Source organism: Heloderma suspectum, chromosome 15 (genome assembly GCF_057233095.1).
Source record: "Heloderma suspectum isolate Gila_16-S chromosome 15, 16-S_ref, whole genome shotgun sequence".
Lineage (NCBI taxonomy): Eukaryota > Metazoa > Chordata > Lepidosauria > Squamata > Helodermatidae > Heloderma > Heloderma suspectum.
This window is the reverse complement of record NC_139472.1, coordinates 17,839,193-17,863,095: the sequence shown is the minus strand read 5'-3', so window position 1 is coordinate 17,863,095 and position 23,903 is coordinate 17,839,193. Positions and strand designations below refer to the sequence as shown.

Sequence of the window (23,903 nt, the reverse complement as noted above, 5' to 3'; positions counted from 1 at the left end):
GCCTACACCTGGGAGAGAGCCTTCCTTTCCTCCTCCTCCTCCTCCTCTTCTTCTTCCACCACCCCTGCTGCTTTCCTTCTCAGATTTTGTTGCCCTCCCTGCTCCGCCAACGACTACTAGTCCTGATGGCTCTGTGCTACTTCCAGTACCAGAGGCAGTGAGCCTATGTGCACCGGTTGCTGGGGGCCGCGGGCAGGAGGGTGCTGTTGCGCTCGTGTCCTGCGTGTGGGTTTCCCGTGGGCATCAAGATGAGGCTGGACTGCCACCTGCCAGGGATGCTCTGACTTGGATTCCTGCACTGAGCAGGGGGCTGGACTCGATGGCCTTGCAGGCCCCTTCCAGCCCTATTCGTCTAGGTGTCTGTGATTCTATGAAGCTGGACTGCCACCTGCCAGGGATGCTCTGACTTGGATTCCTGCACTGAGCAGGGGGTCGGACTCGATGGCCTTGCAGGCCCCTTCCAGCCCTATTCGTCTAGGTGTCTGTGATTCTATGAAGCTGGACTGCCACCTGCCAGGGATGCTCTGACTTGGATTCCTGCACTGAGCAGGGGGTCGGACTCGATGGCCTTGCAGGCCCCTTCCAGCCCTATTCGTCTAGGTTTCTGTGATTCTATGAAGCTGGACTGCCACCTGCCAGGGATGCTCTGACTTGGATTCCTGCACTGAGCAGGGGGTCGGACTCGATGGCCTTGCAGGCCCCTTCCAACCCTACTGTTCAGTGATTGGGTTGGCCACTGCGTGAACAGAATGCTGCGCCCTTGGCCTGATCCAGCGGGGCTCTTATGTGCTTACGACATCCCCCACGCCTGAGAACACACACCATTGCGCTGAGGAAATTGGGGACCCTCTTAAGCCCATGCAATAAGTTATAACTCTCTTTGCACGGCAGATAGCCCCCCCCCCCCCACAGCCGCACCACTGAAGGCTCTTTTCTGCCTGAAATATCTATTACTGGGAAAACCGACTTGCAAGAAAGACCACACTATTCCAGCTAACATTTGTCCTGGGACTACGGAGCTGACTTCAGAGCACATACACGCTGGCCTTGGCCAAGGGACAGAGGGCCACTAGGAGTTACTGACCATCTCCCAGGAAGAAGAGCAGGGCAAGGGCAAGACCGGCGTGGTCCCATCCCTTAGCCAGGGAAGGAGGAACTATAGGGACCATTGCTTCCCCCATCCATGTCAGAAAGCTTGCAAGAAGTTTGTATCTAAGAACCAGTGCCTGAGTTTGCTTTCTTCCTCCTCCCTCCCTATCCCTTTTCCTTTTGTGTCATTGTCCTTTAGAACGAGGACAGGCACTGTCTTATTAATCTTTGAAAGCCACCTTGGGAGCCCTTTTTTCATTTGAAGTGTTGGGTTAAAATACTTTAAATAAACGAACGTGATCAGTAGTGCAAAATGCACTGCTTCAAAATGGCAGGCTGTGCGCTACTTGGTACCTTAATGTTCATGTGCATGCATTTGGATGCATGTGCACAAGATGCAATCTCTCGAGATTTAACTCCTACAAAAGGGAGAGGGCTCTATATCCTGAAAAATGACAATCCTGGCAACTAATACCCAATAGAAGAGGAAAATACATAGCAGGGCCTAGGAAATACAGACTATCCTTGCTAACTAGGCAGAGTCGGAGCAAGGATCTGGATAGGCAGAGGATGGGTGCGATGGAAACACTATGGGAGCTTAGCTTCCATAGTATTTCCAAGATGCTACGGGATCTTAGCTTAACTGTATAGCTTCTGGAGTTTTGCCTGGAACTGGCATGTCAGCAGCAATGACAAATGCTGCATGTTGCCCATATTTTAAAAGGCCATTCCTCACCTTTCCTCTCCATAAGAAAGGGATATTTCTGTTCAGATCTTGCAAGCACGCCTTGGTTATTCCAGTTGCAGGACGCACATCCCACACCTATTTATTTGTGCTTTTTTAAAAAAGGTTTTTGTCACAGCATCCCAACTCTGATTTTAAAATGTTACATATTCTTGAAAATGTTTCATATTTATAGTACAGTAGCTGCAAAATTCAAGAGGATTGCACATTAGAAAACAGACCGTATTCTTCATTTGGAACCCCCAAAGTAACTTTTCCTTGGGACTTTCAGTCCCGCAATGGCTTCTGTAGCACTGAAAACCGATGTTTGATTTAGCCAGTATCCATGGGATTTTAAAAAGTTCTCTTCCTTCAGCCACTGTAATGTTTTGTGAATGGTTGCATAAGGCATCTGTGCATCTTCCACGTCCTCTAAAAGCCACATCCGGTGAAAAAAAAGAGAAAGCCCACAGTATCCCCACTCCCAGCAAACAGAAACCACAACAAAATAAAGACATTACCATGAGAAATGTAACGCTCTGGAGTGCTAGTTTAGAAAAAAAAATGCCAAAGAGGCATACAAAACGTGTCATAATTTAGAAAAAAATATACACATAAAAGATTCATATTGCAAAGATTCTATCAAATAAACCCTAGTGTTTATCTGAATTTCATTACACAGAACTCAGTAGGATTCATTTAGGCTTAGCTCTCCTTGGAGACAGCAAATCTGTGTCTGGCTTCATTACAGGCAAAGGCTCCCAGAAGTGTGATAGCATTTCAAGAAGCCTAGGCTAGAACCTTCTCCCTGCCCTGCTAGTTTTCTATATGCAAGGATTTCATTTATTATTATTTCAATGGAGACACATTTCAATGGAGACCCACAATGTCGTTTGAAGTGCCACAGCCCAGACACTGATTTGTCCACCTTTTAGAACTAGGCCTTGGTCCCTTTTGGAAACAAAAAGGTGTACGGTTCATCCCGGCTCCTTTTAAAGCCTAAAACTTGACATCACCCCCAGAAATCAAGTATTTAATAGTGTTTTATAGAAGCAGTCCACGACGTTGCCTTAAGGCTCGGCCCGGCTATCTGGAAGTTTATTGGGTATCTCATCATACTGTGGAGGAGGGGTCAGAGGCTCAATCGTTACGCGACCCGAGCTATTTCCATCGGGAAGATTTATTCGGATATTTTTTAGGTGGAGCTTTTCGGACTTTATTCTCCGGACTTTCAAGGGTCTGAGTCTTTTGCTCAGGCGGGAACTGTGTCTGCTCGGCTGGCGTTCTATGTTGGGTCTTGTTTCGTCATCGGCAGCAGTGGGTCTAGTCGGTGTGGTTTCGTCAAGCCCAGTGAGAGATTCATACGAGGGGAGAGACATACTGATTCTAGCGTTTCCGTCCGTGTCTCTCACCTGAGGATAGTCTGCATTCACAACCTCTTCATAACTGGGCACGTAATAGCGAGAGACCGTCTCGTCATCCTCTTCTTGACTGCAGAGGGAGAATTTCGAAACCGTTATTGCTTTGTTTCATCTGCATCTCAATTCTATTTACAATAACCGCCGAGCAAACCACAGCCCAAGATCTGATAGGGCATTATCTATTTTATTTGTTTTCTATCTAGCCCGTCTGGTAAAACTTGCAAGGTGGTGAACAAATATATAAAATCGATACGCAGGTGATGTGATGTGCATAGTTCGGTACTCCAAACAAAACAAGTGACCACCAGAAGTGCATCCAGTTTATAAATTTTATAGATGGAGGAATTTTAATTTTATAGATTTAAAAATTTCTTCACACACACACACAGATTTTAAAATGTAAAATGTTTCGGTATAAAACACCATCTTCACTGAAGATGGTGTTTTATACCGAAACGGTTTTGTTATTTATATTTTAAAGAAATGTTTAAATCTATAAAAAATTATAAATTGGATGCGCTATTGGTGGTCATTTGTTTTGTTTGAAATATATAAAATACACTAAAAACCAGTCTGAAAAGTTTCGTTACGAGCAGTAAACAGAGGGCTATGCTACATGTTATGTTTGGATTTCGTGTTAGGTTTGTGTTGGTAAACAGGTGCCAAATATCAGCTTCCCTCCCGCAGCAAATAGCAGCTTATGAGGGGGGATTTTCACCAAGATCACAGTGTGAGGGGAAAGGGTTAAACCCCCTCTCCTTACGTGCTACAGTCCTGATCCTGATCTGTCTCCCCAAGGTGATTTAAACAAAACAAAAACACGTGATCACACATTTAGTGTAATGTTTAGTCTGGCAAAAAAGTTCCAATATAAAACCTCTTAGAAGATCAGGTAACAGGAGAGTTCACACTTAACACTAAACCATGGTTTAACCCCACGTGTACGAGCAGAAAAGAGCCCAAGTGAAGCCTCGGGTTTGTACACACACCCTCGCATTCGCATCTCTCTTGCAGCCAGGAGGAGAAATAAATCAGGAATTGTGCATGTAAATACAAGCCAGGAATTGGCTAAAGAGGAATGGAATCCTGGTTTGTCTATTCCTCCTCCCAGAGAGGGGAACAAATAAGCACAGCCCATTTGCACAGGCTCCTTTCTACTCATGCGTGCAATGCTAAACTATGACTTAGTGTTATGTGCTAACGCAGCACCAAAACGTGGCTACGTCATTCTACCCTAGCCTATAAGAAGGACTTCACGCAGCACCAGAACGCAGCTGAGGTGCAATTATTAATGATGATGCCAGTCCACTTATGTTCTATCCTGGGTTTTTTATATATACATTCAGAGAGATTCTCTCTCTCTCTCTCCACAAACACACGTGCGCGCCTCAGGGTTATACTTCATAAGGGAAGGTGATGTCAGGGTGGAAACTGAGCTGATAGAACTCCAGAGCAGTTCTGATTCTGAGGAGGATCAGCAATCCGTGGGAGAGGAGCCAGCTCATCCCTCACAGGCACAGCAGCTGGCAGAGATTCCTCCTGCCGGCATTCCTGAGATTGATAGTGATCCTAGCAGTGAGAAAGTGCAGGAACGGGGCTTGCTAGACACTTGACGCAGACACAAAGAGTGACGAGTGATGGAGGGCGCGGAAAGGAGGCGTAGTGCCCATTTGGCGCGCAAGCAACGGCCGCCTCCCATGGACCCAAGGGAAAGAGGGAGGATCTCTCCCTAGCCCATAAGTTCAGGGTCTTCAAGTGATTCTCCTTCAAACGGGGACCAACTGCCTACCCAGAGCATAGGCCACTCTGCTGTTCCTTGCTTAGTTGCTGGTGATTAGCATCTGAAAGAGTCATTAAGTTGTAAAAGGATTAAAGCCTTGAAAAGAATCCTTTCGTCTGTGTCTTGAGTTGGCTATTGGAGTCTACTGAAAGAGGCCGCTAGGGCACGCCTGACAGGCAAAAGCAAAAGAAGTAAAACCAGGGTCACCAGCCAGTCTGGGTGGGGTCTCTTCGGCACCGCTTTGCTCTTCCGTGATCCGTTGGAAAGGGTCCTATCGCTGCAGTTCCACGCAGCACTTAACAGAGCGCCATATTCCACATCACAACCCCATTCCCAGGGCAAAGGAAAAGGAGGAGATACATTATCGTGTCAACCCTCGCAATCCTAAGCAGAAATGTATAAACTTGTTGTTGTTGTTGTTGTTCAGTCGTTCAGTCGTGTCCGACTCTTCGTGACCCCATGGACCATAGCACGCCAGGCCTTCCTGTCCTGCGCTCTCTCCCGGAGCGTGCTCAAGTTCATATTCATTGCATCCGTGATGCTATCTAGCCATCTCATCCTCTGCCGTCCCCTTCTCCTTTTGCCTTCAGTCTTTCCCAGCATCAGGGTCTTTTCCAGAGAGTTTTCTCTTCGCATTAGGTGGCCAAAATATTTGAGCATCAGCTTCAGTATCTGTCCTTCCAATGAGCAGTCAGGGTTGATTTCCTTTAGGATTGACTGATTTGACCTCCTTGCAGTCCAGGGGACTCGTAAGAGTCTTCTCCAGCACCACAGTTCGAAAGCATCAATTCTTCGGCGCTCAGCCTTCCTTATAGTCCAGCTCTCACAGCCATACATTACTACTGGGAAAACCATAGCTTTGATTAGACGGACCTTTGTCGGCAAGGTGATGTCTCTGCTTCTTACTATGCTGTCTAGGTTGGCCATAGCTTTCCTCCCAAGGAGCAAGCGTCTTTTAATTTCATGGCTACAGTCACCGTCTGCGGTGATCTTGGAGCCCAAGAAAGTAAAATCTGTCACTGCTTCCATTTCTTCCCCTTCTATATGCCAGGAAGTGATGGGGCCAGATGCCATGATCTTCATTTTTTTAATGTTGAGTTTCAAACCAGCTTTTGCACTCTCCTCTTTCACCCTCAACAAGAGGCTCTTTAGATCCTCTTCGCTTTCTGCCATTAGGGTGGTATCGTCTGCATATCGGAGGTTGTTGATAATTCTCCCAGCAATCTTAATTCCGACCTCTGATTCATCCAACCCGGCATTTCTCATGATGTACTCTGCATATAAGTTAAATAAGCAGGGTGACAATATGCAGCCTTGTCGTACTCCTTTCCCAATTTTGAACCAATTGGTTGTTCCATGTCTGGTTCTTACTGTTGCTTCTTGACCCTCGTACAGGTTTCTCAGGAGACAGGTAAGGTGGTCTGGTACTCCCATCACTTTAAGAATTTGCCACAGTTTGTTGTGATCCACACAATCAAAGGCTTTAGCGTAGTCAATGAAGCAGAAATAGACGTTTTTCTGGAATTCTCTTGCTTTCTCCATGATGCAGCGAATGTTGGCGATTTGATCTCTAGTTCCTCTGCCTCTTCTAAACCCAGCTTGTACTTCCGGTAGTTCTCGGTTCGCATACTGCTGAAGCCTAGCTTGTAGGATTTTGAGCATCACCTTGCTGGCATGTGAAATGAGCGCAATTGTGCGGTAGTTTGAACACTCTTTGGCGTTGCCCTTCTTTGGAACTGGAATGTAAACGGACCTTTTCCAGTCTTGTGGCCACTGTTGAGTGTTCCAGATTTGTTGGCATATTGAATGCAGCACTTTAACAGCATCATCTTTTAGGATTTTAAATAGCTCGGCTGGAATACTGTCATCTCCGCTAGCTTTGTTGTTACTAATGCTTCCTAAGGCCCACTTGACTTCACTCTCGAGGATGTCCGGCTCAAGTTCAGTGACCGCACTATCATGGCTATCAGGGACATTCAGATCTTTCCTGTATAGTTCTTCTGTGTATTCTTGCCACCTCTTCTTAATCTCATCTGCTTCTGTTAGGTCCCTGCCTTCTTTGTCCTTTATCATGCCCGTCTTTGCACAAAACGTTCCCTTGAGATCTCCAATTTTCTTGAAGAGATCTCTAGTCTTTCCCATTCTGTTGTTTTCCTCGATTTCTTTGCATTGTTCATTTAAGAAGGCCTTCTTGTCTCTCCTTGCTATTCTCTGGAACTCTGCATTCAGTTGGGTATGTCTTCCCTTTTCTCCCTTGCTTTTCGCTTCCCTTCTTTCCTCAGCTACTTGTAAAGCCTCATCAGACAGCCACTTGGCTTTCTTGCATTTCTTTTTCTTTGGGATGGATTTCGTTGCTGCCTCCTGAACAATGTTACGGACCTCCGTCCATAGTTCCTCAGGCACTCTGTCTATCAGGTCTAATCCCTGAAATCTATTCCTCACCTCCACTGTATATTCATCAGGGATATGATTTAGGTCATACCTGAACGGTTTAGTGGTTTTCCCGACGTTCTTCAATTTAAGCCGAAATTTTGCAAGAAGCAGCTCATGATCTGAGCCACAGTCAGCTCCAGGTCTTGTTTTGACTGACTGTATGGAGCTTCTCCATCTTTGGCTGCAAAGGACATAATCAATCTGATTTCGATATTGACCATCTGGTGATGTCCATGTGTAGAGTCGCCTCTTGTGCTGTTGGAAAAGAGTGTTTGCTATGATCAGCATGTTCTCTTGGCAAAACTCTATTAGCTTTTGTCCTGCTTCATTTTGTACACCAAGGCCATGCCTGCCTGTTATCCCGGTGATTTCTTGACTTCCTACTTTAGCATTCCAATCCCCTATGATGAAGAGGACATCTTTTTTTGGTGTTATTTCTAGAAGGTGTTGTAGGTCTTCATAGAACCGATCAACCTCAGCTTCTTCGGCCTCCGTGGTTGGGGCATAGACTTGAATTACTGTGATGTTGAATGGTTTGCCTTGGATTCGTACTGAGATCATTCTATCATTTTTAAGATTGTACCCCAGTACTGCTTTTCCCACCCTTTTGTTGACTATGAGTGCTACTCCATTTCTTCTAAGGGATTCTTGCCCACAATAGTAGATATGATAGTCACCTGAATTAAATTCGCCCATGCCTATCCATTTTAGTTCGCTGATTCCCAAGATGTCGATGTTCAATCTTGCCATCTCATGTTTGACCACCTCCAGCTTACCTTGATTCATTGATCTGACATTCCAGGTTCCTAAACAATATTGTTCTTTACAGCATCGGATTTTCTTTTCACCACCAGACACATCCACAGCTGAGTGTCCTTTCTGCTTTGGCCCAGCCGCTTCACTCTTTCTGGCGCTACTTGGAAATTCCCTCTGCTCTTCCCCAGTAGCATATTGGACACCTTCCGACCTGAGGGGCTCATCTTCCGGAGTCATCTCTTTTAGCCTTGTGATACGTTCCATGGGGTTTTCTTGGCAAGAATACTGGAGTGGGTTGCCATTTCCTTCTCCAGTGGACCACATTTTGTCAGAACTCTCTGCCATGACCTGTCCGTCTTGGGTGGCCCTGCACGGCATAGCTTATGACTTCACTGAGTTACGCAAGCCCCTTCGCCACAACAAGGCAGTGATCCATGAAGGGGAATGTATAAACTACTAACCACCTAATTCTCACTCTATTTCTGCTGGTGCGCACTCTATTTACTTTACTTATAATCAGTGCACATTTATCAGTGCACACACGTGCATGAAAGAAAAACAAGCCTCCCCTCCCTTCAAGCAAGCAGGCCAGAGGTACCTGCAATGGCTGCTGGGTGCATCCTTGGGCTTCTAATGCTTCCACCTACTCCACCCTTTCCTTCCCTTCCCTCCAGATGCCAGGTGCACTTTGCGGCATCACCCCCAGCCTCCTCCTTTCTGGCTCCTGCCTGCTTCTCCCCCTCCCATGGCTGACTTATTTACCAGTTCCATATATTTATGATGCCACAGTTAGATCCCCAAATATCTGGAAAGCAGCAAGACTTCTCAATGCTTTATGAGTGTCTCCGACTTCTCAGCGTGAGGTGAGGTAAGCATAGGGGAAGGATGGCAGGGGCTCAACGCCCCCCCCACACACACACATACACACAGAGTTGCTCTTTGAAAGACCACATTCTCCCACACATGAGCCCACCCAGGTTTTTTAAGTTCTTTGACAGAGGCCCTGCCCCAACACCCTCAGAGGCACATCTGGCGATGGCACAAGACAGGGCCTTCTCAGTGGTTGCTCCCAGGCTCTGGAGCTCCCTATCAAGGTAGGTCAGGCTAACTCCATCTTTCACATTCTTCCACTGGCTGTAGGGATCTACAATTTTTTTTCCAAATCTGTTCTGTGTTTCGCAGATTGTCAGGCATCATGATGTTCCATCATCCGCTCATGGACGAAACTGGACTTTTTTTTAAAGGGATGTACGAGGATTTCGTTCCGCTTGCGCTAATGCGCATGGGTGGAAGTGTGAATCTGCACGTGTTCCCCCCCAAAGTGAAAAACTGGTCTTCAAATCCGCAGAATCCGTGCAACTCGGAAAAGGCCAAAGGTCGGATTCATAGAAGTCCAAACTCATTTGAATCCACTGTGGATTTCTTTGACAGCCCTAACTGGCAGGCAAAGGCATTTCTATTCAGGCAGGATTTGGCTTTTCAGCTTTTTACTTGAGAAGGCTTTAATTGACAGGTGCTGTTTTTTTCTTTGTTGATGGTTGTGCTTTTAAGTGATTTGCTCATTATGGTTTAATTATAATTTTGGATTTTATCTTCTATGTTAGCATTGTTAAATGCTACTGTAGTGGAAACGCAGGATATAAATTTAATAAAATAAATAACAGATGCCAGAGAAGACCCATTCCTCCTGCAGGGGAGCAGCAAGTTTGTGGAAAGCACAGATTCTGGCTGGCTTAATTAGTTAATATAGCACCATCTATGTACATAGCACTTTACAGAGAACATGTGTGACAGATCCCTGCCCCAAGGGGCTTACAATTTAAAATAGACACAGGGAAACAACAGAGAAACAAGGTAAATGCAGGCATAGGCAAACAGGGAAATTCCTTGTATTTTGGCTTAGTTACAATAAGGCTGCAATAAGGTATAGGGACTAGGGGGATGTTCCAAAGGCTTCCTGGAAAAGTGGGGTTGACTTAGAAGAAATAGAGGAGGTGGTTACACAGAGGTTCTGCGGGGCAGTTCCAAGCATAAAGGGCAGCAAGGGGAATTGGGCAGAGATGTTTCAGGGAGCAGGAGACCTATGGATGACTGGACCACTTGGTTATCCTTGACCCCATTATTACAAACCCTGAATATATCTATTGTAATTTCCTTGTGCAGGTAGAACCTATGACTTTAATTGATGTCCTTCTCACCTGTCTTCCTGACGCTGATGCTCAGCTGAGGTTTGCTGCCGTATCCTAGCCATCGCCTCATGCTGCCTTTGCTTCCTCTTGTCCCGGACACTCAAACAAATAGAAAAAAGCAACAGCAATATCCCAGCCCCAACCAACACATAAGCCACTGAAAACGTCTTGCTCTTATGGAATACTCCGCCAGCATCCGTCTTGCTATTGTTTCCAGCATGGTGGGGCTTCGACATTAAACCAAACCCTGGGACCAAATTCCAGATGGCCATGATGATTCCGAGAACAAGCATCCCCAGCCCTATCGCTGTCAAGGCATAGTGCGATCCGTTCGCCCTGGACTGGGCCATCCTGTACCACGGCGACCCACTGTGTCCAATGGCCACAGAAGCAACTCAGAACATTCCTTTCACGAACCAAAGAGAACGTCCACGTTCCAAGTACCTGAGTATAAAATGAGACCTGTGGAAAGAAAGGAAGAACAGGAAAGAATTAAAATCACATTATTTAAAAATACGGAATAATTCTTTTAAAATGTTCCCCCCCTAGAATGAAATTGAGTTATAGAATCATAGAAGAGTAGGGTTGGAAGGGGCCTACAAGACCATCGAGTCCAACCCCCTGCTCAATGCAGGAATCCAAGTCAGAGCATCCCTGACAGGTGGCTGTCCAGCCTCGTCTTGAAGGCCTCCAGTGTGGGAGAGCCCACCGCCTCCCCAGGTAATTGGTTCCATTGTCGTATTGCTCTTACAGTCAGGAAGTTTGTCCTGATGTTCAGCCGGAATCTGGCTTCCTGTAACTTGAGCCCATTATTCCGTGTCCTGCACTCTGGGATGATCAAGAAGAGATCCTGGCCTTCTTCTCTGTGACAACCTTTCAAGTACTTGAACAGTGCTATCATATCTCCCCTCAGTCTTCTCTCCTCAAGGCTAAACAGGCCCAGTTCTTTCAGTCTCTCTCCATAGAGCTTTGTTTCCAGTCCCCTGATCATCTTCGTTGCCCTCCTCTAAACCCTCTCCAGTTTGTCTGCATCCTTCTTAAAGTGTGGTGCCCAGAACTGGACACAGTACTCCAGATGAAGCCTAACCAGTGCTGAGTAGAGGGGAACTAGTACTTCCTGGGATTTGGAAGCTATGCTTCTATTAATGCAGCCCAAAAGAGCATTGGCCTTTTTTGCAGCCACATCACATTGTTGGCTCATATAGTCAAAATAATGTTATTGAAACAGGACTGTAGTTATTAGCCATTTGCCCTGTTCTGTGTGGTGACTGGGAAGGAATGTTATTTCCCCCCATTTTGCATCCTACTCACTGTGCCACTCACCCATCCCCACCATGTTTGGGAGACTATGGGGATGAGACTTGGGTTTGCACGCTCACTCATGTCTTAAATTAGTTGTCGGTCGGTCGATTTTATTGCATATAACCATAGGTTGCTACCATTTTACCACCGCAACAACAAAAAAGGACAGTTGCAGGAAGAAAAAGGTGGAAGAAGTCACTCAAATCAAGTCATCATGTGCACAATCTACAGCAACAGTTTCAAGAACCTTTGCTCTAATCTTTTTAGCAGCCACCGCAAATGAGGCTACTTGATTAGTTACAAAAGGAGACTCATTTACAAGTAGTTTATACATGTGGCTTAGAGAAATATCGCCTACCCTTGTAAAGAGCGTGCCACCCGCTAAATCCTGTTTGTTGAACGATCCCAAACATCTTTATTAGCATCCTGCGAGTGCTATAACCCATCTCTAGTTTTGACAGACTTGCTAAGGTGAAAGGAAGCCAATGAAAGAGAAAAATGGCCTAATTTTTCAAGGCAAGAAGTCCAACCACCCATTCTTCTGTTCAAGATAGTAAAGTTTAGCCAAACGGTGGTCAGGCTTGTTGATCAATCTTTTCAGATAGAAGAAAATGGCCTTCTTTGCTCTGAAAGACACTAAAGGTACCCCACTGTGCCACAGAGAAGAGTGCTAGGAGGAAGCAGTGGAAGCGGGTGGCCGCGATGTCAGGGGGCAGTGAATCCGCCCTGGGTTTCAGTCAGAACTCTAAAGGAGTTCTAAAGCATTGAGCAGGGGGTTGGGATTGATGGTCTTGTAGGCCCCACCCTACTATTCTATGATTCCTACCTTTAGAGTTCTGACTGAAACCCAGTGTGGATACACTGCGCCACTGATATTGGCGCCACCAGCCTCATAAGAAGAACATAAGAAGAGCCCTGCTGGATCAGGCCAAGGGTCCATCTAGTCCAGCATTCTGCTCACACAACGGCCAACCGTTGCCCACAGGAAACCCACAAGCAGGACATGAGTGCAACAGCACCCTCCTGCCCATGTTCCCCAGCAACAGGTGCACATAGGCCTACTGCCTCTGATACCAGAGGTAGCACATAGCCATCAAGACTAGTAGCCATTGATAGCCTTCTCCAGGAATTTGTCTAACCCACTTTTAAAGCCATCCAAATTGGTGTCCATCACTACATCCTGTGGTAGCGAATTTCACGTGGTAGTGAATTCCATCATTTCCACTGGGAGGGAAGGGTTGGAAGTTACTTCAGGGGCGGGGAACCTTTTCCCGTCAGGGGCCACATCCCCTCGGGGGAATATCTACATGAAACCACTGGGAGAGATCATCAGGAGGTTTGGAGCTGAGAGTTATCAATATGCTGATGACACCCAAAACATTTCTCCTTAACATCTTTATCCAAGGAAGGTACAACTCCTCTGAAAGACTGCCTGAGGTCGGTAATGGGCTGGATGAGGAAGAGGAAGCTGAACTTGAATCCAGGCAAGACGGAGGTGCTCATCGTGAAGGGTCCTAATTCAGGTATTGAGGTACGTCAACCAGTTCTGGACGGGGCTGCGCTCCCCCCGAAGGAGCAAGTTCGTAGCCTGGGAGGGCTTCTTGACCCAACCCTGCTCCTGGCACCCCCGGTGGAGGCAACGGCGAGAAGCGCCTGTTGTCAGCTTCGGCTGGTACGCCAGCTACGCCCGTTCCTGGAACAGGTGGGCCTGGCAACGGTGGTGCACGCGCCGGCAACCTCTAGGCTTGATTTCTGCAATGCGCTGTCCTTGGGGCTGCCTGTATATTTACTTCGGAAACTTCAACTGGTGCAAAACATGGCAGCCAGGTTGGTCTCTGGGGCAGCCCGTGGAGACCATATTACACCGGTTTTAAAATCTTTACACCTGCTGCAAATTTGTTTCGGAGCAAAACATAAAGTGCTGGTTCTGACTGTAAGGCAACCAAGGTCTAGGTCCAAGGTGCCTTAGGGAGCGCCTTCTCCCCTACGACCCAGTCGGCCACCTAAGGTCCTCGGAGGGCTCTCTGCTGCGGCTGCCTAATGGGAAACTGGCAGCCACACGCAGGGGGACCTTTCCTTTGCCGCCCCTCAGTTGCAGAACGACCTGCCGGTTGAAATGCGCCTGCTGACCTCATTGAAGGTTTTTAAGGGGGAATTAAAGACGCTATTATTCCGGCAGGCCTTCCCTTTTGAGAACTCTCGCTCCTTTGCTGACTTTTGTATACCGTTTTTAAGCTGTGTTGTTGTAAACTGTGTTTTATCGTTGGATTTTTAAAAACTGTTTTTAGTTCAAGTTGCTTTTAGTTATATGTTTTTTGTATATATTGTCCATATGGTTTTATGTAAATGGTTTTTAAACTTTGTATATTGCATTTTAACGTTTTAACTTTTGTAAACCGCCCAGAGAGCTTCAGCTATGGGGCGGAATAGACATATAAATCATCATCAGCAGCAGCAGCAGCCATAGAACCTCATAGAATCATGGGGTGGGAAGGGGCCTACAAGACCACCGAGTCCAACCCCCTGCTCAGTGCAGGAAGCCTGATTCCCAGGCAGTCTCCCATCCAAGTACTAACCAGGGCTGACCCTGTGGTAGGCATGGCTACCCCCTATCTTTGACACCTCCTGCTCTTCTTCTGTCTTCCTCCCTGCTCAGCGAGGCAGAGTATTCTTGCCAGAGGTTTGAATGGATCCTTTGCAGGGGGCTTTTGAAATGAGGTGGAGGGGCTGCAGGCTGTCCCCTTCCTCTTAGTAGAAACCAGACTTTACATGGGCAGCGTTTGGCTTGGTGCAACTTGTACAGGCCTGGTCTTTGCAAATTGGCAGAGGCTCATGGGCAGGGGTTTTGAACCTCTTTCAAGGGCCAAATTCTGTTTCAGAGCAGCTCTCCAGGGCCACATGGGGGGGGGGGGACGGGGACAAAAGGCCAAAGGCTGAAATATATTTTAAAATGCCAGCATATATTAGCTTAAAAGTTCTTACTGCTAATACTAATACTAATTTTTAGGAGAGTCATTTCTAATTTTTAGAAGGGGGGCTGTGCAAAACCCAGGAAACCACCGAACTACTGGTGGTCGGAGGGAGGGGGGTCAAGTGAAAGGATGTGGTCTCTTGCAGAACCCCAGAGGGTCAGATCTGGGGACATGTGAGTCACACACAAAGGGGGCTAACATTTGTCTGAAAAGCCTATTTCAAATTTTAAATTGCATGCTCCTTGGAGCAGAGAGCTGTTCTCTTGTAGTTTATAAAGTGTCGTGTGGAGAAAGCACACACACACCAGTGATGTGTACAATGCACAAATGACAAAAGGGGTCCCTGCCCCAAGAAGCTTACAATCTAAAAATTTGACACAGGGAGATGAGAGACTAGAGGGAAGAGAGATCAAGGCAGCAGTAGAATGAGGGGTTTTATTTCAGTTACATAAATTGAGTTAGTTTCAGTAGGCAATAATATTAAGGGATCGTGGCAACGGCTTTCTGCAAAAGATGGGTTTTAAGAAGGGATCTGAAGGAAGTGGGAGAGGCAGGACCTTTTCCATGGCAAGGGAAGATGCCACAGAACTGCCACCAACAGCAATACCATAAAGTACCGCAGGTTCAGCTCTTCCTCAGCAGCAAGTAATTACGCATCTGTTAATTAGCTAGCTAAGGTAAACACACTTTAGTTAAACACCCAGCACTAGTTACTCCTCCTGGAATAGCATCAACCCACTGTTTGAGTAAGTGGGAAGGCAGAGACAAAACAGGGAGGAACTCCATATAAAGGGTATAAAGGGAGATCTAATCCAAGGTTCAAAAGTGGGATAATTTCATTCATTTACGTTGCATTGATGAATTGTGTTTTTAATGTTTTTAATTTTTGTAAACCTCCCAGAGAGCTCCGGCTATTGGGAGTATAAAAGGTAAAGGTGTCCCCAGCCAGTCGTGTCCGACTCTAGGGTGTGGTGCTCATCTCCATTTCTAAGCCGAAGAGCCAGCGCTGTCCGAAGACGCTTCCGTGGTCATGTGGCCGGCATGACTGAACACCGAGGTGCACGGAACGCTGTTACCTTTCCCGCCAAAGCGGTGCCTATTTATCTACTTGCAATTTCTTGCTTTTGAACTGCTAGGTTGGCAGGAGCTGGGACTGAAGACGGGAGCTCACTCCGTCACGCGGCACTCGGGTCTCGAACGGCTGTCCTGCCGACCTTCCAGTCTGCAGTTCAGCGTCTTAACCACTAAGCCACCGCGGCCTCATTTGGGAGTATAGAAACGTATAAATAAATAAATAGCTTCTTCAAAGAAATGTTCCCAACGCAGATGGTCCAACAGACCCAATTTACCAGGGACACTGCCTGTTTTGCAGTACTGGAAATCCCCAGTCCCATACTTTGCCTTTGGGGGATGCCTTGTTAAAATTTTGCTAGTCCAAGTCACCAAAACTTTTCCCATTCTTCAGGGCTGCCTTCCCCAACCGCATGCTCTCCAGATGTGTTGAGTTGCAACTCCCATCATCCTCAGCTGCTTTAAAGTTCAGCCTCTCTCCCCACAGACTCTCCAGAAGTTAAATCCCTGGATGGGGAGTGAATGCACCCTATCTTTAACACGCATGCACCCATGTCAAGGGATGCGCATGAATGCTGCAGTACTGTTCCACGGCTTCACACACCACGGCTGTCAGGATATACTATTTCAAACTGTTGATCACCTATTGGAGTATGATTCTGTTTTGTTTTTCAGATCTCTTCCTTTGATTAATTGCCTTCCTGGCTTTTAAAATCAATGGAGGACAGGCAGGGGTGGGATACCAACTCAAGAAAGTAGGACCCCACCGATAATACCACAATCCACAGTAGCACAATGCTCCACAAGCACAAATCAAGAATTATCTGCAGAGCTATTAACTCCAGCACATGAACTCAGCCGTATCACAGATACATCAAATCACAAAATATATCACATACATATAGCATATGATGATGATGATTGGATGTATTTATTTATTACATTTCTCTTCTGCCTAATAGCCAAAGCTCTCTGCGTGGTTCAGAAAAGGTAAAACCCCAAAATATAACACAATACAATATATTATCAAGGAATTAAGCATTTGTAAAATGGTCAACTTTTTCTAGTTGTTACCCATTTTACAGATGGAACACACTGGCAAAATTTAATTGTCTATTGCTCTCTGTTAACCTAACACATGGAAAAGATTATATACTGAGACCCCAAGGTAGCAACAACTATGTAGGTTAAGACCAGCCTTTAAAGTAATGAGGCAGGCCATGTCTGCCCAGGCACACCCTGAATTCTACCCCCAAGGAGAGGCTAATGCAGAGTAAACCAACCCAGCACATCGTAACAGGGGTAGATGGGGAGTGCCTGGGCAGGGTTCCTTGGGAAGAGAATGAGGGTACTGCATGCATGTCCCTATTTTTCACATGTGACATGTTGGGGCAGGGGAACCCATGCATACAAGACAATAAAATCAAACTATTCATTTATATAATCATAGACTAATAGCAATCTCACGCTCCAGGCGCCATTCCTTATGTGAAGGTGGGCAGAAAGTGGATCTCCAGATGTTTTGGACTTCAGCTCCCAGCATTCCTGATCATCAGCCATGCTGGCAGGGGCTTATGGGAGCTGATGTCCGAAACATCTGGAGATTACCTTCTATCCACCCCCACTTGCCTTATGTAGCCAAAACAACAACACCCCCACACAAGACAGAGGTATCAGCAGGCTTGAGGGGGAACCTCAAGGTTTGCAGAAGTACCCCCTCAAATTGTTTGCTCAGGGGGCAAATAATGATGACGGTGGAAGGGGCAGGAGGAATGGAGTATTTAAGAAAAGGGTATAGCTGACTAGAACCCTGAACAGGAGCAATGCACGTTAATTAATTAATTAAAAAAATCAGAACCAGAAAGTACAACATACAAAAATACAAAATATAAAAGCTTAAAACTACAATATAAAAGTACAACCAGAATAAAACAACTGCACCTGGTGGTTGTAATTTTTGCGAACCGCCCAGAGAGCTTCGGCTATTGGGCGGTATAGGAATGAAATGAATAAATAAAGCCTAGCAGCAACGCTGGGGTTTAAAATACAGATTTAAAACAGCTGAGCTAAAAGACTAGGATGCTAAAATGTTAGGAAAATAAAAAGGTCTTCACCTGCTTATTCGCAAGTGCTTCACATGGCGTCATTTGTTGCTCATCTCTTCCGCTCATGTAGGGTGCTCAGTGATTTCAAGCTAACTACAAATACGTTGTTGTTTCTAAGAGGGTTTTTAAACGTTATTTGCTTTCTTTGGCTTTTAGCTGGAAGTTTGAAAATTATATATGCTGCGGTTGTTGGTTATTTAAGCTTTGGATTTGGCTTGTTTTAACAGCTTCATTCTTAAAATGTGTTTAAAATTGTTTCGTGGTTTTATGAACTTCTGTGGATATGGAATTGTATGTTTGTTACTGTAAGCTGCCTTGGGAAGATGGCGCTTGAAAGAAAATGCATTAAACAAATAAACAAACAAATAAACCTTACGTTAAAATCAGGACAGGTAAGAGGCAGCACAAATAAATACCACCATCAGCACATATATGTAACCATGACAATAGCTACCTGGCTGAACCTCAGGCCTAATAATATCTCAGAGGGCTCCAACTCCGTCTTCAAGATCCACTCTAAGCCAGCTGTATAAAAGGAGGCACTGAAGCAATCTGGATCTTTGAACCCTGACTTAGCCAGTAATCATAAAATGTAAATGAGATTACATTAATGTGTCGCCTTATGCCTGAACTTAAAGCATTCTCCAACCTCGTGCGCTCCAGAAGTTAGGACTTCAACCTGCATCAGCCTCTGCCAGCATGGCCAATTGTCAGGAATACTGGGGCTTGTCACCCAAAATATCTGGAGGGTTAGGGTACCAGGAAGGGAAAAACTTCTATAACCAAATGTACACTCCATGGCTTCAACATCAGGCATTTTTTCCCCTCCCATCTTCCCTTTTTGCTTTGATTCCCTCTGGCCTTATGAACAGTTCTCAAAGTTGGCAGACCTTTTGTGATCTTTGAGTTGGCCCCTAATAAAAGAATTACGCTATTATGGATTTTAGCATTTTTCTTTTGGGATTTTCCGCAGAACTAATTAGTCATAAAGGTTACTAGAGATACAGCAATTCACTCAAAGGCCAGCGGTAAAGCAAGAAGGAGAAGATGGCATTCAAGATGAAGCTACACAGCCCCTTGTCAGGGATGCTCTGACTTGGATTCCTGCATTGAGCAGGGGGCTGGACCCGTGGCCTTGTAGGCCCCTTCCAACTCTACTCTTCTATGATTCTAGGATTCTAAGATGACGGAGTCGGGATTCTAGAAAGATACTGGGTTGGATCCAGATTGAATCATACTTAGAATAGGCCCATTAAACACAATGGGACACAAGTCAGTTCACGACTAAATTACATCCCACTGATTTCAATGGGTGTACTCTAAGTATGACTAAATCTGTATCCCTGTATGGGTGTATGACTAAATCTGTATCCAGCCCACTGTATTTATTTGGACGGCTCGCCTGCATTATCCTTCAGCCTCAAGTCTCATTGGTAGTATTCAAAACACACCTATGCACAAAATAAATTCATTCGAAAACCATGTACTCAAGTTACGTATTTTTTGTAAAATTCTATCGAGCTTTATGATTGTGGGTTTTTTTTTCCCAGAGTGACTTACAATACTCCAGTTAATAATATTTTTAAAATATTCCACAAAAATCCACTTGACAAAACTGGCAGCAGGAGGATAGAATAAAATAAAAAACAGCATCAGTTTTTTTAAATCGCTAAAAGCCCGGGTAAATGAGAAAAGAAAAACCTTCTCGTATCACCTAAAACAGCATCAGTTTTTTAAATCGCTAAAAGCCCGGGTAAATGAGAAAAGAAAAACCTTCTCGTATCACCTAAAACAGCATCAGTTTTTTAAATCGCTAAAAGCCCGGGTAAATGAGAAAAGAAAAACCTTCTCGTATCACCTAAAACTCATTTGTCCCAATACTCTACTGAAATAATTACATATTATTACCCTTCGTTTCGCTGCACCTTTATCGGTCATCTTTCTTCTGCCTGTTTTCAGATTGGAAGCTCTCTGGGGCAGGGACCTGCCAAACTTGTTTTTGGGGGAAGTGTCATGTACATAGATGTCACTATATAAATAATTATTGATTGTTTTTCATGATTATTTCTTAAACTGGATGCCAGGTGGGGAGACAATTCCTATGTCTGGGTGCCACCACAGGGGGAAAAGGAAGACTACAGCTGCAAAGAGGAAATAATTGTTGACAGTTCTCTGCATGCCAAACTATTCACATTGACTAAATATTTAAAAGAGCAATCCAGGGGGATCCAAATGTTACTATGTTCCCACACTACAAAGTTCCCCCAGGGGATGTTCTCCCAGTTGGACTTGGAAGAAAAACAGCAAGCAAATATTTTCAGATTGTCACTCAAGAGATAATCTAAACCCGCCAGGTGGAAATAGCCTTTTCGATCAGTAATCACCAGTCTTTTTAGATCTGAGACTCACCTCTAGCCCAAACAGGCTTTCAGGGACCTATTTCATAATTCTTTATCCTATATTTGTATGGTGGTAGCGCGGTCTGTGCAACACTATCTTAAGGAGCGCCTCCAGCAGCACCAGACAGGCCTCTTAACAAGATCAGCCTCGGATGGCCTTCTCTCTGTCCCATCAGCCAGGACAGCTAGACTGGTGGGGACGAGGGAGAGGGCCTTTTCTGTGGTGGCCCCCACTCTGTGGAACTCCGCCATGCCCCCTCTTTAAGCTTCTGTATGAGCTTCTGCCGTGCATTAAAAACATGGTTGTTCAGGCAGGCATTTGGGGTGGGTTAGGGTATTTTAGAAAATGTTTTTATTGTAGAATTTTATTGTTTTAAACTGTTTTATTGTATGCTGTACATCGCCCAGAGTGGCTGGGTGACCAGCCAGATGGGCGATTAATAAATTTAATAAAAATAAATAAATAAACACACCTTAGATCAGGCTGCAAATCAAATCAATAGTGTAGCCTTTCCCAACCTGGGCCCCTCCAGATGTTGAGAGCCAGCGTGGCGTAGTGGTGAGAGTGTTGGACTGGGAGCCCAGAGATCTGGGTTCTAGTCCCCACTCAGCCATGGAAGCTCACTGGGTGACTTTGGGCCAGTCACAGACTCTCAGCCCAACCCACCTCACAGGGTTGTTGTTGTGAGGATAAAAGGGAGAGGAGGAGGATCATGTAAGCCGCCTTGGGTTCCTTGCAAGAGGAAAAAAGGCGGGATATAAATGCAATAAATAAATAAATAAATAAATAAATATTGTGACTTCAACTCTCATCAGCCCCATTCAGCATGGCCAATGGTCAGGGATCCTGGGAGTTGCAGTCCAAAACATCTGGAGGGTACCAGGTTGGGGAGTAGTGCATTCCCAACCCACCAGCTGAACACCACTGCTTTGGATCAAGGGTGAGCAGAAAGTAGGTCAGAATCTATTGGTTTCCGACTACCAGTTGTTTAACAGCAATTAACTCCTCTCTTCCCACATGCACACTGCTGAAATGAGGAAAGCTTGGGGGTGGGATAACCAGGAGTCAGTTTTTGTACAGGAGCTCTGTTTAGTTGTGGTCCTCAAAATACATTTCTGGGCTTAGATTTCTTTAATTCTAAATGTACCATCATACAAATACATGATAAATATACCATACAAATATATGGTAAAGAATTAAGAAATAGATCCCCCCAAAATGCATGTTTGGGCTAGATGTGGGTCCTGGGTGTGAAAAGGCTGGTGACTGCTCATCTGACTGGTGAGTTCACTTGGGTCTGGTTGCTGGATCTTGGGGTTCTAGTAGAAAACAGATCCTGCAAAGCTGAAGTCTGCACCCCCCCTGCTTTAGATACTCTGGCTCCAAACTGTGTAGGATTTCAAAAGCCAAAAGCCAACCCTTGGGAGTGTGTCGCGTCGTTCCAATACTGACGTTACACGATCAGAAAACTGGACCGGTGTTGGCCGTGAAGCTACTGCATCTGGCACTAACAGACATTTCCGGAAGCTTTGCTAATGCCACAGACAGCCTTAGCAACCTAATCTGGATGTACCCAACACATATGCGACTCTGGCTTTCTCCAGGAAAGGCTGCAGCCGACACACCAGAGCAGCTGAGTCAAAGCGCCACACCTACTTATCCAGAGCTGCTCTGCAAAACTGCAAACTTGCTCCATCGGCCGGGTGGGATGGGGGAATGCAACCTACCTATTTGTCAATCGGCCATTTCTACACCCATCCTCCACCCAGCAGATCTTCCACCTTGCCTGGATTAAGCGTCATGTCCAATCTCTCAGTGACCTCGAACAAGATCTCGCTTAGCCGCCTTGCAGACCTTTTCAAGCCAACAACATCACCTTTTCCTGCACTTCTGGCCCTGTCAATAATTCACCCCATAGATCTCAAGTCATTCAAGAAGCGAAGCGAATCCTGCCCTTCAGACCAGTCATGTTCGTCAGGCATGGCCCTTTGCCCGCACCTTTCCCCTCTCTTAACGATTGCTAAAGATATGCTGGCATTTGTGGAACTAGAAGCGAAAGTCAGCCTCGGCTTGCACAATCTATGACTAACCCAGCTGAACGCAAGACAAGAGTTACACGGGACGGCAGCGCGCGTGTGTGTATGCTCGGTTCCCTGGGTTTCTCGCTTTCCTCCTTCTGTCCTTTCCTGTTTTGCTGCAGCTAATTAAGCTTCGTATGGCACACAGACTGGAATGCACCTCCTGGTATCCTTACAGCAAGATGCGGGAGGCATCTAAAGCTTGCGAGATGCTCAAAGCCGACGTGTTCAAAGAATCGGAACAGCTTGGAACTGGCAGGGAGAAGAGCCAGGCAAGCTGGGGCGTGTTTTGGGAAAGAACGAAACTCAATGCACTTTATTCTTGGGGCGCGCCAGTTGGCTGCGCTCGAAAGTGAAGTAAAACTTGGTCATTGCTGAGCACTAGCTAACGGCCCGTTGGGTTTGATGGGCGAGGTAGGGGGGAAGACGACACTCCTGACCTTTCCGTCCATCGCTTAGACCAGGGGACCCCAAGCTTTTCGGGTCAGCAGGCACACTTGGAATGTTGAGAGGGGGCCATGGGCGCTCTCACAAAATGGCTGGCCATGGGAGCTTGCCCATTCACAAAATGGCTGCAGGGCTGGTAAAAAAACCCAACCAAATAAATAAAACATTGGTGATCCCAGGCTTAGACCAACTTGGTGCCTTCCAGATGTTTTGGACCAAAGCTCCCATCAGCCCCTGCCAGCATGGCTATGTTCTGGGAGTTGTGGTCCAAAGATCTGGAGGACACCAGCTTGGGGAGACCTTTTCCCAGTCTCGCCTAGCTGCCTCCTGTTGAACTCGAGTGTAGTGATTAGAGCAGCCTTTGGCAAACCGGGAACCCTCCAGATGTGTTGGACTACAACTCCCATAATCCCCCAGGCAGCACAGCTGGGAGTTGTAGTCCAACACATTTGGAGGCAGTACCTTTGGGAAGCCTGGATTAGACGGTTGGGTTAGGACTGGGGAGACTGGGGTTTAAATCCCCATTCAGCAGCAAGCATACCAAGTGACCTTGGGCCACTTGCTATCTTTCAGCCAAGCCTACTGCACAGAATTCTTGTGAGGAGAAAAGGGAGGCACGCCGTCTTGAACTCCTTGGAAGAAAGTTGAGATGTTTACGAGCCCGGTTCAGGGTGTTGGTTTTAACCTATAAAGCCATAAGCAGCTTGGGACCACAATACCTGACGGAGCGCCTCTCCTGACACAAACCTACCTGTACACTACGCTCAACATCTAAGGCTCTCCTCCAGCTGCCTACACCGAGGGAAGCTCAGAAGACAGCAACAAGGGAGAGGGCCTTCTCGGTGGTGGCCCCCCAATTATGGAATGATCTCCCCGACGAGGCCCGCCTGGCGCCAGGTTAAGACCTTTCTCTTCTCCCAGGCATTTGGCAGCATATGATATGTTTTACTTGATCCTGGAATGTCTTATGGTTACGGTTGTTTGCTTTTGAGATTGTTTGTTTGAAGTTGTTTTAGATAGGTTTCAGAAATGTAATAAACAAACAAACAAACACACAAACAAAAATAATAAATCTCAACTGGGTTTGAAATTGGGTTCCAGCCTGGCGGCCCCCTTTCTTTGAGACTCCCTACCCC

At 46.0% G+C, this 23,903-nt stretch overlaps 1 protein-coding gene across 2 annotated transcripts in view; it reads right to left on the bottom strand.

The window, feature by feature from the left end:
* Positions 1-1,879: 1,879 nt before the first annotated feature.
* The window catches only part of TMEM51 (transmembrane protein 51), a 41,222-nt gene continuing 19,198 nt past the window's right edge, over positions 1,880-23,903 (bottom strand). For both annotated transcript variants that reach the window (XM_084822270.1, XM_084822271.1), the window contains exons 2-3: positions 10,402-10,854; positions 1,880-3,304 (exon numbers count right to left, since the gene is read on the bottom strand). In XM_084822270.1, the coding sequence (XP_084678396.1) occupies positions 2,884-3,304; positions 10,402-10,742 (762 nt within the window). In that variant the 5' untranslated portion in view covers positions 10,743-10,854 and the 3' untranslated portion in view covers positions 1,880-2,883. The remainder of the gene's footprint in view (positions 3,305-10,401; positions 10,855-23,903) is intronic.